Raw genomic sequence first — 15,716 nt, forward strand, 5'->3', positions numbered from 1 at the left:
CACATACTCTAGATAGGCATCTGATCAAATTTAGTTTTCAAAAATTTCAACATCACATTTATTTTCTTATGTATTCTATTGTTTTTCGACTTTTTTTTTTTTACTGTTTTGTCAATGGAAATTGTTGGGGACTTTATTTTGACCATAAAAAAGATAAAATTAATTGATTTTAAGCAGTAAAAGGAAAAATAATGATACATTTATGAATTTTGGCTTAAAACACTATTTGCATTGGATTTGTACACAAATTCACGTTTATGAGTAATTTTGGGTCTGCATGCATTTACGAAATGCTGCATAATTTCGGAACCGTGTATCCGGGGGTCACAATTTTAGTCTCAAAAGTTGCGCGAGACTTGAAAGTAAAAAGTTTTCAAGCAGCGGATTTATCGCAAAAAAAATGTCGAGGGGGGGGGGGCTGAATCAGCCCCCCCAGTCTTCTTAGGGTTAAACCCCCACTCCACAGAGAGCAAGACCTCTGTAAGACCATGAAACTTGCATGATCTTTCAAGGGTCCTTCAACAAACTTTCAAAGATCTCTGGGGTCTTTCACGATTCCTGATGGATCTTTCAATGATCTTTGTGGTCCTCGTGAGTCCCAAAACTTTTTGAAACGGTTCAAAACAGTCTTTCAGCGGTCTTTCAAGAAAATAGTCTTTTGGTGGTCTTTCAGCAGTCTTTCAACAGTCTTTCGATGAACTTTCAAAGTTCTTATTAGTCTTTCCATGACCTTCAGACAGTCTCTCAAGATATTTACGGGAAAGATTTAACAGACAAGATATTTTACGGAAAGACTAATAAGAACTTTGAAAGTTCATCAAAAGACCGCTGAAAGGCCACCAAAAGACCATTTACCCAAAAGAATGCTGAAAGACTGTTTTGAACCGTTACAAAAAGTTTTGGGAAACACGAGGACCACAAAGACCACTGAAAGATCCATCAGGAATCATGAAAGACCTCGGAGATCTTTGAAAGTTCATTGAAAGACCTTTGAAAGATCACACAATTTTCATGGTCTTACAGTGGTCTCTCATGTCTTGCTCTCTGTGGAATGGGGGTTTAACTGGAATTGTTAGTAGACAAACTGTTAGTAGATGATCTAGGATTAGATCGTTTGGGATGAGACCAAATGGAAAGTAGACGAAGCTGGCATAGCACTGTTAGCAATTTACTAAATGAGATACTTACAGCACAATGATTTTTGTAACCTTCTTAGCTTCATGCCTGTCCTGTACGCTGAGAACTTGACAGCATTGAGGTCTGAGAGCGAGTGAAAGAGCTCCGTCATACGAGGGTGATCCCAGTGGGTAGTCTCCGTACCATGGCTGTTAGTTGACAAACAAGAAGTGAAAAAAATTTAAACATCCTAGGAATAAAATTCATATTTACACCTTAAAAGGTCAAGTCATATCGAACTTAAAGTTCACTTGAATACATAGAGAAAGATTAACAAGTATATTGCTGAAAATTTCATAAAACTTGGATGAATTTTTCTTTTTTTATTTAAAATTTTTTAATATCATTGTTTTTATGCATTTATTTATTTATTCACTTATCTATCTATCTATTTATTTATTGCTTATTTAGTCTTTCATTTTAAAGTTTCAATTTATATGCAAATGAGAGTCAATGTCACACATCAACTACTAAATGTAAAAAAGGTGGATATAAAAAGATGAATGTCAAAAAATAAGCAATCATAGTAACTCCTAATACTCACTTGATAAAATATGGCACCTTATTTGCTGCTACTGCCCTTTCCCATGGATGTTGCACAGAAGCTGTAAAAAAAAATTTGTTAGAAAGGGTGATAAAAATCAATCATTTATTTATTCATTCATTCATTCATTCATTCATTCATTCATCCATTTCACAAATATCTTCTGTTATATTATAAATTCATACAAAATCAATCGTTTTTTAATAATATACAAATGATAAATGTTTATTTACAGAAGAATGCAGAAGTCCCTAAAAACAGTAAGTAGTGGCGGGATACGCCTGTAGACTCATATACAATACCATGGAAGGAAGAGGGGCTGGGAGAAGAAAGAGAGGGGATCAAGATTATAATTGGTGTTATGGCTTTTTTCCCCCGAAAAAGGCTGTAACCTTTACAATTTGCCAGATTATACATAACAAATAATATTGATTTGTTCATACTTTCCCCCAGTTCGATAAATCCAAAGTTAAACATCTGCGATCTGGGACCCGTTTCATAAAGAGTCACAACTATTGCAACTTTGCCATTATGGTAACTACCATGGTAGCAGGGCTCAGCAGCCAATCACAATCAAGGTTTCAATTGTGGTTACAGTTAATTGCGCAGCTACCATAGTTTGAAGTCATTATGAAACGATCCCTGGACCATCTTCACATACCTCTAAGGAAGTGTTGCGATTGCGGCCCAAAGTCTCTCAGAGCCTCGTGGAGTAACCTAGCCCTCTCGTCGATGGCCAGCTGCAAGGTTTTCCATCTTCGAACAATGTCCTCAAGCCTTCCCTGGTTAACAGTACTGAGACTGACCTGCTGAGCAGGAAAGTGGCCAGCCATCTGGGTCACCTTCTCCAAGTCATCGTGGATTGGACTGTAGTAATCCTGGAAGCTCTGATGATAGGATCGAGGAGGTTGGATGTTTAGGAGAGAAACAAAATAATGAAATTTTCATATTGAAAAGAATCAAAACAATCATTCCACACGTTTAGTTGCGATTGGATTCTTTTACGAATTATGAAGAGAATAATAAATCTGCTAATCATCAGAAGATGAAAAATAAGAAGACAAAGGGGGAAAAATGAGAATAAAAGGAGGAAGAGCAAGATGAGGAGAAAAAGAAGACAAAGAATAGGAAGAGGAAGAAGAAGGAGAAGGAGGAGGAGAAGGAGAAAGAAAAGGAGGAGAAGGAGGAGAAGAAGAAGATGATGAGTAGCAGGAGGAGGAAGAAAAAGAGAAAGGAGAAGAAGAACAAGACAAAGAAGAAGAAGAAAAGGAGACATACCTTAAGTTCAGCTAGATGCTGAGGTAGGCTATCGATGATAAGGTCACCCACTGGTAGCCATCTTGATCTCGTAGCTTCGGCCTCATGAAGACGAGCACTAAGCTTGTCCATGGCTTGATGCAAGGCTAACATTTTCTGAGATACGGGAAAGGGTAATATGATAATTAGAAGATGAAGAATAAGAAGACGAATGATAAAAATGAAAAGAAAAATGAGGAGGATAAAAAAAAAGAAAAAGAGGAGAAGGAGAATAAAAAACATAGATACAGTGAACACAGTTCAAAAAGACCATCCAAGGACAACAAGAAATGCTTTATCAACTTGTGACTTTTAGGAACAGGTTGCTACAATACAAGTTTCAATGGTGAAAACTTCGGTCCTTATAGTCAGGTGGCAGCTAAAGCATATTTGATATGAATTCATGTCAGTTCCATTATTCTATTGCAAAACAACATTTCAAATATCTATGATACGAACGATTCTTTAGAAGTCAAATTTCATCAATATACAAAGAGTAATGAATGGTGAATTCAAACACGTATCAACTTTTTGTAAAACACAAAATAAGATTATAAGCACAATACAAACATATCATCACTGATGTCAATGGATTCTGACATTAGCCAATGCACATTCTCCACTTCATGGGGAGCACTGTAGCAACAGATATAGCGGAGAAATGTATGTTCAGTATCGACCTTCACCTACAAGGTGTGTTTTTATTCATCGAGTGGCATCTGTCTAATTGATAGATACACAAGACCAAATGAAGTATATATTACTTGAGACACTATTTTGGCTTTTATATATTAGACAGAGTACTCATTAAACAATGGGCGGATAGTAACAAATGAAGATAAATGTCTTGCCAAAGGATGCTTATCACACCATGGTGGGATTTGAACCCCTGACCCTCCGATTGAGGGCAAGATACGGAACCACTACACCACAACGCTCACAACTTTTGCATTCATCTGAGGTTAAGCTAAACTTACGGTCGACATCTCGTCTAGTTTATGTTGCCAATTTTCCGACTTGATATTGAGTTTGTTCCAGCTGTCTTGAAGATCGGTCACGCTGTCTTTCAGTTTATGAACGATGTTATGAGCCTCGGCCTCCGGGCCACTTACAGCATTCTCTGACAGCAAATCTACAGTGAATCAAAAATTAGAAGAAATAAATTATCAGAAAAGGGAATAGGATAAATTATAAGATCATGTTCTATTTGAGACATTAATGAAGAACTTAATTCATAACCGTAGTACAATCATTTATAGTATTGAGTTCAAATTCAATTTTTTTTTCAGGGAGGGACTTTTTAGGGACAGTGATTTTCCATTTACTGGTAAATCCACATGGAAAATCCAGTTTAGCTCTTTACTTTTCATGAGAAAATTAAATTGACTTTACATTTGCAAAAAGGAATTCAAAATTTTGCTGTGTATAATCTATGACAAATGGAATTTCCAGTTTAGATCACGTTTGAAAAGGAGAAATCACGGTGGCTAGACTTAAACCTCAATTTTGACGGCAACCACGGAAGTTAAGATCATTCTTACATTATCCCACATAAGGTATGCTACACAAATGTATTTTATCTGTGGGGCTGTAACTGAAATATCACATAACAATTAGGTCCTCATGAAAGAAACTTACATGTATCATTCAGAATAGAACTTTTAACAAAGCTGACATATTTTGAATCATCCTGTGTACTTGAGCAAATGTAGGAGCTGTCGTACATCAGAACATTAATCATATGGCCAATTTGAAAATCCAATCAATTTTGAGAATGCAACTTTTTGGAATTGAAAACATTATTTGTTGCCCAATTTTTTTAAAATTTAATTTACCCGCTTCTCTGATATATTATGTATTTTTTCTTTTATAGCATCTTTTCAATTTCACAGATTTTCAGAATATATACATGTATGTATTTTATTGTGTGATATATTTCAAATAACTTACCCAAATCTCTCTGTTCGGCAAGATAAAGGCTACCCATTTGTAGGTTCCGTTCAACGGATGATTGCTTCTCCTCAAGCTGCTGCCTATACGCCTGAGGATGAAATGCCAATAACAAATACTGTAAACATTTGGGGAAGACATTTTACTCTCAAGTCCTCTTTTGTAAGGCATACACATTCATATAATCTAGTATTTTAGAATAGGTGATAGCCATATTATGGAGGTTTCACAAAAACTAAAGACAGGCTTTAACCTTATTGGCATCCAAGAATAATCACAAGATTGTTTAGAAATCAATTTGTAAACGTGTGTAATATTCTTTTTATTTTACATGGTACAGTAATTCACATTCATAAGTCAATGATAAGTCAGTGAAGGTGGTTGATTAATAATTTTAGGAATTTTAGTAATAAAAAATGTTTACTGTAATTTTGTTTTGTGGAGGTGCCGAGGCCGAGTGGTCTATGGCGCTTGAATAGACATTTGAAAGTCCGGGGTTCAATCCCCTGGCACGGCACCTATGCCCGTGAGCAAGACATTTAATTGTCAGAGATCTTTCATCCTGTATTCAAATAAATGGAAATACTATATGCATTCTTGGTAACTAGGTGTGCACTCCTTTTATTTTAAATAAATGAAATAATTTACAGAATACTCTCTCTTTCTTTCTGTTTTATTATCAAGACGACAACATGGCATACCTTGTGATCAGAGATCTGTTGCTGAATGGAGTTATAATCTCCTCCCACCGGCTGCCGCTTTACTAGATCGTCGTCTTTCAGTCTTATCCACCTGACCAGATCGTCTGTCGCCCTCACGAGGCTGTTCCACTCCTCAGCGTTTGCTTCAAGACGTTTCCTGATGTGGATGGAGGCAAAAAAAAAGGTTTGAATATCTCTATTTTCACTGGCTCTAAATGCATTCCGAGGCATTTTATAGTCGCTCTTTGGGTTACACAACACTAAGCAAATACTTCACAAACATGCGAGTCTGAATTTGAAGGACCTCATTATCATTGCTTTCCCAACCTTTCTACTTCTTCGGTAGAAGACTGCTTTTACTGAGGTTCAATGGAAATTTGCAGATGACATCGCCTTCCATGTACACATAGTCTGCAGGCATAGACCTTTGTTGGTTTTATTTGAATTTGCATAGTGCGTAATGCAGAGTCTGAAGTAGTGAGACTAGATTCAAGATGTACATGTAATGCGGTTGGTCTTTTATTTGACAGAGAGTTTGGCATCTAGTCTTCACTCTAGACATGATATACTTGGTTAAGTGTCAAATATCAGTCTGTGCCTGCAGTCTACATGCAGCTTCCAAGCCAACTAAATACACTGTCAGAACATCAGAAGGTTTTTAAAAATGTTTTTTGAACATTTAAACATTTTGTGTTTTCTTAGTTAGCATATCGTATGAGTAGTTCTAGTCTGCTGTGCAAACCCTTCATTCGAGTTAAGGGTCTGAATTCCAGCCTACTCATGCCTTGTGTACTAAAGGCCTCCTGAATTGAAACAGCAAGTTTTGTATATGCTAGCTAGTCTTTGTATGGAGATACACTTGTTGATCAAAGTTTCAATCAGGGTCTGTGCCTGCAGACTAGGTAGAACCTGCAAAACAAATCGTTGTACAGTCAGAGTTCTCTTAGGCTGCGTTTATGCGACCTCAAGCCAGAATTATGATTTGAATCATGATTTGAATCATGATTCAAAACACAAACATGAATCACAATACCACAGAATCAGCGTTCAGACGACCTTCATTTTAAAGCTGTTTTTCCTCGGATTCGGACCGATCCAGTGCGCATCACAGTGCGCAGTTTGACAGAGGAAGTTAGGTCAACTTTTTTCGCACGTGTTTTGGCTCTCGAAAACTCAATCCTGTACCTTCCGAATTCAGTCCATTATACCACAATTTGTTTACTTATTATTCTTCTTGTCGGTTTATCGAAAATTGTGTTCGGATGTAAATTTTAGCGTAGATCCAATTTCATATTGACACTTGTTAACTCAACAACAATTGATATCATTGTCTGTTCAGTTAGTTCATTTACTAGTTCACTTGAAGTTGAAGACATGACCAAAAAAAAGATGAAAAGAAGTGGACGATGCGATGCCCAACACAGAATGCATGCATATCATATAATGTATAAATACACTGAGCATAGCGCGTCTTGAGCTTGGCAAGAGTCAAACCTAAAGTAGCCCGACACAATAACGTCATAGAATCATGATTGTAATCACGATATCGTTTATTCGAACATTTTCGTACGTGATTCTGCAGAAACGTCTTTCCAAACGCCCCTTTTTTTGTGTTTCATGTTTGTGATTCTAATCATGATTATATTCATTTTCGACTTAACGCAATCGTGATTCTGCAGAATCATGATTTGAATCATGATTCTAGGGTAAAAAAGTGGCGGATAAACGCACCCTTAGAATACATACTTAGCCCCATTGAAGTCAATGTTGGCCTGGTTCTTAATGATAGAAACCAGGCCAATAATACATCGACTTTAATGAGGCTAATTCATGCATTCATGAGGTCATATCTAAGGCCCCCATGGACGGATTCCCACCAAGTCTGGGTAGTAGATGTTTTGTGACGTCATCTCTTTGGTTCTCTCCACAAATGCCCATAATAATATTGCCTGTCCAATTACGCCAAATTTTGTCAACAGAAACATCCAAGTCCCAACTGAAAACTTGTTTGATCTCCCATTAACAGTTTAATAGTGTGTTTATTCAGGAGAATTCAAAATTCTATTCTTTATCGTTTTCTATTATTGCTTGTGTGTGTGTGTTTATTTTTCTTGAAGCGCCATGAGCACCGAAAGGTGTACCTGTGCACGGTATAAGTAGCCATTATTATTATTATTATTATCATTATTATTATCATTACTATTATAATTATAATCCTCATTATCATTATCATAATTATTAATATTATTACTATCATATTTGTAATTAGCATTATTATAATTATTATTATCATTATTATTATTATTATATTTATTATTATTATTTTTGTTAATATTATTGATAAAATACCCACCTAATTTCAGCGGATCTATCCTGTACCTTGGTCCATCTGTGATTGACACCGTCTAGTCTCTTCTGAATCGTCTGGGATTCCTCCGAGCTGTCCGCATCCTGGACGGCTTTCACTCCACTCTGATTGAGGGACGATAGGATGCTATGGTGGGCTTCAATCTCGGCTTGGAGATCCTGAGAGAACAAAAATATGCAATATAAAAGAAAATATGCAATTTAATTAACGATGAAGACATCAGGACGAATACAGTCATGCCTGATTTTGCCAAATCATTTCCTTTTACACATTGATAGAATTTTTCATTTAAGTTGATTTAAAGAGCACGGGCACAGATAACAAGTACAAGCTTACATTTAATTTTGTTTAACTAGAGTCAAGAAGGGCATTTTCTTTTGAAATACAATAAAGAATCAAGAGTAAATCTAAACATTAATTTAACCTCCTTTTAGTATTTACATAGAAATAAAGAGATATATGAGTCAGTTAAACTCAAATGATTATTTGAAAAACAAAAATTTCTTCCAATAAAAATTTGGTTTACAGTTTTATCTCAATAACAACAATTAATGTATCTATTTCATCCCCCAGAAAAAAAATTATTTGTCTGTTAATTTACTAAAAAGCAAACAAAGACTTTTCAAAATCATCATATATATCACAAACGTAAATACAGCCCTTGTTCCAATAATTCATGAAGGGCCTTTCAACAGACGTGCACAAACCCACACCCACATACCCAGTGTTGTACACTCACACCTACACTATATTCAAGATTTTTAAAGATAGACCCGTGCAACTCTTAAAACTTGGTCCACACACAAATACTCAATCAACAAACTCAGTTCATGCTCTCAAATCACATAACATACAGACATAAAAAAGGTGAAATAAAATAAATTTGTTGCTATGTAAACAGTTATTTGAATGCTTACAAAATATTGTAAAAAAAAATATGTATAAAGAAATGTTTTACAATAGAACGTTGTACCATAACAAAAATTGGGTCAGAGCAATTTCAAACTGATACTCAATGTATCTCCTGTGATTGGTAATTATCAAAATAATTTCTTTTAAAAACTACTGACATTTTGAAAAAAAAAAAACCCTATAAATGTGAGAAACCCTCCCACAGTTGACTGAGATAAAAATCATTGATTTCCATTGCTATTATTTGAGCAAAGCCATTATATTTCACTCTTTTGTGATTCAGAAAAATGCTCCTAGCTTTACCCCTTATCAAGAGTTTTCAAATGATGCTTGAATTGAGAATTTGAATCCTTGACCCCATTACTGTGCGCTGTATTGACAAATATACATGTACTTCATCATGAAAAATTAGGTGAGTACAGCTTGCAATGCCCCCAGTTTCAAAGAGGAAGTCAGAAGAGGAACTTGTTACTGATCTTTGAGAAAAAAAATGAAAATAGGAATTGTCAAAGGCCTGTTTATTAAACAGAGTGGCCATGATGATCACAAGGCATATCTCCTAATTTCCAAGGATACTAACTATTCAGATACAAACTATTCTATGATTCTATGGAATGACGAGTGAAAAACAGATTCTGGGTATATATCTACACATGGACCTACCAGACAAGTACTACCTAGTAGGTCCATGACCTACACAACATGTTTTTTTATGTTCCGTAATATATTTCCTAAATTGTTTTTGCATATATTTTAAAGGAGAATGAAACCCTTGAAACCAGCTGAATCCATATCAAAGAGAAAAATCAAAGAAACATATTGTTGAAAGTTTGAGGAAGATTGAATGAATAATAAGAAAGTTATGAGCATTTGAATATTGAGATCACTAATGCCATGTAGATCCTCCTATTGGCAATGCGACCAAGATCTGTGATGTCACACACGTACAACTCCCTCATTACTTTAGTACTTATTTCACTTATATTCTCACTTTTATAGAGTCTATCACAAGGTGAGGTGTTCTCTTTATGAGAGGACAAGTACAGAGGTTTCACAACATTATATCAATTGATGAATCGTTTGTCATATGATTAGAATGAGCAAAAAGATGTTTTGGGGGTATATTTTCAGTGTCCAAAAGGGGAGAGTTGTTCATCTGTGACATCATAGATCTTGGTCGCATTGCCAATGGGAGGATCTCCATAGCATTAGTGATCTCGACATTCAAATGCTCATAACTCTTCTATTGCTAGTCGTACTTAACTCAAACTTTTGTTGATCTTATGTTTTGATTTTTCTGCTTTCACAAAAGCTAACTTGCTCCAAGAGTTTCATTCTCCTTTAACAAATTAATGCAAATTGTGCAGGGTTACAAGTGATAGGTAGTCTGTAGTCCAAGACCCTGACTTATTTTATTATGTTTTATTTATAACAAATGACAAAATAAGGTGGAGGGTATAGTTTGGTTCAGTTATAAAACTGCTTTACAACGAAGCCCTCCCCCTTTACAAACATAAAATAGAACGTAAACATGATAATATATACATAAATACAAGTGAAATCCATAAAATAAACATAAAAAACAAAAAAAAAAGGAAGGAATACTAGAAGATACTTTGTTATAATAAATGTTTGGCCAATTAGTAACCTTGTTTAAAAGAATCTATAGAATTTGATTTTCTTTTGAATTCAGTTTTGGGGAATGGAATGTCGAGGAGAGAATTTAGTGCATAGCAGTAGAAACTGATAGAAACCTTGATCAACAAGTGGGTCTTCAGACAAGATTAGCAGTCTAGCACAAATACAACTCATTTCCAAGTCAGGAACTTTGAATAGCCTGCATAATCAAACCACTTTCACTGAGTGAAGGGTTTTACACAACAAACTTAAGAATTGATAGGCGGCTGTGACTGAAAATCACACAAAACAAGCGAAAGGTGCATACATTTCATATTCTGCAATTCTATTTGATTCCTAACTGTGATAATATTTATTGCTTTATCCCCTCAGGCAATTCCATACATAAAATGCATACATTGTTTGCCTCTGATTTTGTTCATACTTTAATTAACCTGTTCGAGACTGACTGATTAGACTACAACATGTAGGCTTATTTTCCAGTCTCCAACAGGATAACACTCAACATCTATAATTCTGAACGTTTTTACATCGTTATCTCACAATAAATATATAGTGTTATAGTGATATAAGTCAATCTCTAAGCGCTTAACAGTAAAAATAAAGATACAAACAGATACACAAGCGTAAAATAAATTTTAAAATATGAACTGTTCATTTAGGTTTATTTTAGGGTGAACAGATGATATATTAGTGCTTTCTTGATGGATTCATTCAGGCCAATATAATCTTCTTAAATTCTATCCCTTTACCATCCTCTCCTTACTTAAATATTTTCAATGTTTGCATTTTTGTCATTTTTGTAAATAAGCATTCCCAATAACAAAACTTTTGTGCTTTTTCAGGGACTTCAATTGTACAGTTTCTTCTGTTTGTATCTCATCTATGTGACAGGTGACAAATCAGAAGGAAATAATGTTATTGAATAGAACAGAGAGAGATGGAGTGTGCCCGATCGTGCACATCGATGGATTACCTGGTATATATGTGCACATATTGCACAATAAATACAATTTTATTTTTAGCGCATCTTAGTTCTTTGAGGGTGAAGGCCGTGTGATACAGTGTAAAGAGATCAGTTAGTATTTGTGTGCATATAGTGCACTAGTAGGAGCTCGTTAGATTACCTACATGTACAGTGTTGCTCAAAATTTAGTGAACCCCATCACAAAATGCACTCCTTCATGCGGAATGTTGAATGTAGACAACAATCCAAATGTTCGGCGAGCCCAGAGAAACAAACTTTATTGAATGTAATATTTTATCACCTGACTTCACAATTAAATACCTAAAGCATGGCAGAATTTTAATGTGTTCACTTTCTGGTGGGGTTCACTAACTTTTGACTACCATTGGATGTGCTATTCATTATAGTAAATAAAATCATCATCATGAATATAAATACAATATAACATAATGATATAATATTATGATTCCAATCTAAAACTGCAACAACAAAAAATTCACGTTGATAAAAAAAATCAGTTTGCCATGTACGTCTAAATCAATGACTTTTTCATCATGAAATAAACAGTTTTTTTCTTCCAGAAAGGATGCAGTCTACAAAAGGAACATTCATTTGTCATAATTCAAAATCATTTTTCCTTGGACATGGCAAAATCAACTTTCCATTGCAATCTAAATCTAGTATAAACAGGGCTATAAATCAAAACATAAAAAAACCCTATTATGATCATAATCTTACAATCAGTGCAAATCAATAAAATATATTCAATCCAGCAAACTACATATACAAAAATACATGTAGAGTTTTTTGTAGACACAAGTTTCTGACTTATCGTTATATCATCTAATAAAATATTTGCTTACTAACATTTGGTTGCCTGGCTTGGTAGCAGAAGAAAATAAAACATTTTCACGTACATCAATTCCCATTCCTGTGTGTCATTTACATGTAGACGGGTTTTAACTTTGTGCGGACACAGTACATTTTCCATTGCTCTAAAATCCTTTTGCCGGCAGCACAGGAATTGAAACATGCTGCACGTGCTCATTAACTTTATAAAGCTACCTCCAGTTAGAACAGTACAACTACTTAAAGAATTTTCGAGATGAATCTTGAGTTACCTCTTCAAACTTGCTCAAGAGTTCTTTGAGAGTGAAGTTAATCACAACGGTCTGGACACGCCTCCGGGTGTGGCGTTCTAACCAGAAGAGAACTGTCGCTGCTTTGGTAATTAGCAGCAGGATGGTGTCCACAGACATTCGTGCTTTGAGGCAACGTTCCATCGGACGTTTAAATACCATACTCGCAAGTGTTTTATGATAATGCTGCAGTTTTATGAACAGTTACCCTGACGAATTGTGAGAACATTCCCATGATGCATTCCCAAGATCTACAAATTTGGCAAAGTCGGCATTCACAAACAAAAGTCGAAGACAAACCAAAGCAAGCAAGAACAAACAAAAAACCCTACAAAACAAGGGCTCGGGGATCGGACGGAAAAAGCCCATGAAATAAAAAGAAGCTGTAATTCCCACAGGGTGAGTAGTCCAATGTGAGGTCTACCATGTAGCAGTAGGTCCATAGAGCTATCTCTATGGTAGGTCCATGAATGTAGCAAAGTAGGGCTGGTGAGCTAAAAAGACCTTTAGACCCAGAAAAAATCTCTTCTTGCACAAAAGAAACGTCATCAAACTTTTTGAAAACGTCTTTCACTTCTTAATGTCTTACATCCTGAACATCTGTTGTTGTTGCTGTTGTTAAAAGTGTAGGCCCTCAGTGTTAACAAGATCAGGTCCAGTGAACCAAATTCTGCAGATATCTTGTCTGGCTAGATGTTATGGATGTAAATCCTATGAATTATACAGAAAACCTCCATACATTACTTGGTTCTTGAAAATATCAAAAAAGTTTCTTGGCCTCCTTCAGAAAGCAAATACATCTGCCAATGGTCCAGAATCTAAATAATAAATGATAACTGGAGATCTGCCAATGCATCCTACATGTCCTAAAAATTCAAAGATGAAATAAGTGCTACAAAAATAGTATACAATACCTTCAATATTGCTTGAACGGCCTCCCTGCAAGACATGGCAATGGATGCCCAAAAATGCCTAAAAATATATTTTAAATATAGATGAATCCAAAGTTTTGGTACAGCCAGTGTTTCCTGGTCAACTGGAGGAGTAGTTCATACAGAAGAGTCCATAGAATGAATCTTAGACCTAAACCCTGACTGATGGAAAGAAAAACCAGTGCAGAAGCTTCATGTTCCATTCATTTCTGGCCAATCACACAGCTTCCATGTCAGGTGAATTTAGACCGACTCCATCTCCAAAATAATGTAAATTTATGGCAACTTTATATTTAGGCCACAAAATACCTGAATTGTTTTCTGCATTCATACTCGCCCAAACCAGATTTATTTTTTGTAAATTGCCAATTCGTCTACTGCCAACTTGTCCACTCACCACTTGGTCTAACTTCATTTAGTCTCATGCCATTCTGTCCAACATTTCGTCTATCAACCATTTGGTCCCATAATCACTTTGTCTAATCACCATTTGGGCAATTCCATAGGTTGGTGGACATGAGCTCAATGTGTCTTTGTACATATAGCCCATCTGAACCGTAACGTGAGTAACCACTTTATCTGCACCCCTAGTAAAAACCATGTGTTCTTTATTTTTTTAATTATATACAAATTTGTCTCCCTAATATACTTCTTTGAAATGGATATAATCAACTTTAATAAAAGCCTTGTATGAGGACACTTTTCACTTATGTCCACTTTTCATTTTATGCATGTCCAAATCATGTAACATGAGTAACCGACACATTTCAAAGATTTGCCAGGAGCATAATGAAATTTCCCGAGTTTTGTTTTCATACAAAGGATAGTCAGACTGCGTACTATGTTGTGATAAAGAGATGTTTAGTTCCTATCAATAATAATGGAGTTACAGCTCCAAGTATGAGTCAAGGTGTCTCCAAATGTAACGTGGGTAACCGTGGAATAGCCCATTTCGTCTATATGACCATTTCGTCTCATAACCAGTTAGTGTATTCGTCCAATTAACATTTATCCAAGTAGACCAAATGGTTTATGGACCAAATGGCTATTGGACCAACTGGTTATGAACTGGTGAGTGGACAAAATGGCAATGAGACCATGTGGATAGTCGATGAAAGACCAAATGTTAGTAGACAAGTTGGTAATTAAACAAATTGGAAATAAACCCAGTTCTCGATCAAAGAATACCAGGTTTTCTCGGTTTTGAGTCAGTCTTAAAGCACTTATTATCAGATCCAAGACATACCTTCCTCTAAAATCTGGAGATCGCAATTCAATTAAAGTGTGAATTTGCTGGCTTATAGTCAAGGAGATGTTTATACGTTGACAAGGAAATGAAAAAGCCCTGTTGCATGAATCTGCAAGAACTGCAAAGGAACATGTGTTGCCATTGACCAACGTTGTCAAAATGTCTGTTGGAGCAAGAAGGTTGTTCTGCATCGTCCAGATGTAGCAAAGTCAACATCCAAGGTAGAGGGGTGACCCAATTCAAAAGCTTTTAACACCTGCTTACTACAGCAAGAATCCAAAAAGTCACAGTAGGTGGTTTCAGACCGCCTCGAAGTTCGCCAGTTCCAGGTATTCTCTGATCGGGAAATTTACCCCGATCAGAAAATACCAGGTATTTTGACGGTCTGAAAGCAAACTACGCGTAATATCCCTGAAAGAAAATACCCGATAAATAGTAGGTACTTGGCGAAATTACGAGAACTTTCGCGGGGATTTTTCCAAGGTCGTGGGTATTTTGGCGGTCTGAAAGCAAATTACGGGAACTTTTAGCCCAGCGTGTCGTTGGGTGCGGCGCCGTGCATGGGTTGCTGCTAGGCTAGTGATTTTGAATTTCGCGCCTTGCTGCTTATCAGACCATACTGCGCATGCTCGTAACTTCAGGAACTTATCCCGAAGGGTATGTTTCAGGGCGGTGTGAATGCAGGAATAATTAATGGGTATTTTTCAGCCTAAAAAAGTTCTCGTAATTTAACGGGGATTCTTGTGATCGAGGCGGTTTGAAACCACCTAGTGACTCAGGAAGCACTGTAGCCGGACAAATACAACTAATATTCAATGTATATTCCTAGTGGTACACAAGAAAT

At 36.0% G+C, this 15,716-nt stretch overlaps 1 protein-coding gene across 1 annotated transcript in view; it reads right to left on the reverse strand.

The window, feature by feature from the left end:
• The window catches only part of LOC129258798 (dystrophin-like), a 31,430-nt gene extending 18,604 nt beyond the window's left edge, over nucleotides 1-12,826 (reverse strand). Inside the window, exons 1-9 of the mRNA XM_064098672.1 lie at nucleotides 12,674-12,826; nucleotides 8,021-8,193; nucleotides 5,668-5,824; nucleotides 4,967-5,057; nucleotides 3,994-4,148; nucleotides 2,999-3,133; nucleotides 2,382-2,607; nucleotides 1,721-1,781; nucleotides 1,189-1,325 (exon numbers count right to left, since the gene is read on the reverse strand). Coding sequence (XP_063954742.1) covers nucleotides 1,189-1,325; nucleotides 1,721-1,781; nucleotides 2,382-2,607; nucleotides 2,999-3,133; nucleotides 3,994-4,148; nucleotides 4,967-5,057; nucleotides 5,668-5,824; nucleotides 8,021-8,193; nucleotides 12,674-12,811 — 1,273 coding nt within the window. The 5' untranslated portion in view covers nucleotides 12,812-12,826. The remainder of the gene's footprint in view (nucleotides 1-1,188; nucleotides 1,326-1,720; nucleotides 1,782-2,381; nucleotides 2,608-2,998; nucleotides 3,134-3,993; nucleotides 4,149-4,966; nucleotides 5,058-5,667; nucleotides 5,825-8,020; nucleotides 8,194-12,673) is intronic.
• Nucleotides 12,827-15,716: the final 2,890 nt, after the last annotated feature.

This window comes from Lytechinus pictus, chromosome 4, assembly GCF_037042905.1.
Source record: "Lytechinus pictus isolate F3 Inbred chromosome 4, Lp3.0, whole genome shotgun sequence".
Classification (NCBI taxonomy): domain Eukaryota; kingdom Metazoa; phylum Echinodermata; class Echinoidea; order Temnopleuroida; family Toxopneustidae; genus Lytechinus; species Lytechinus pictus.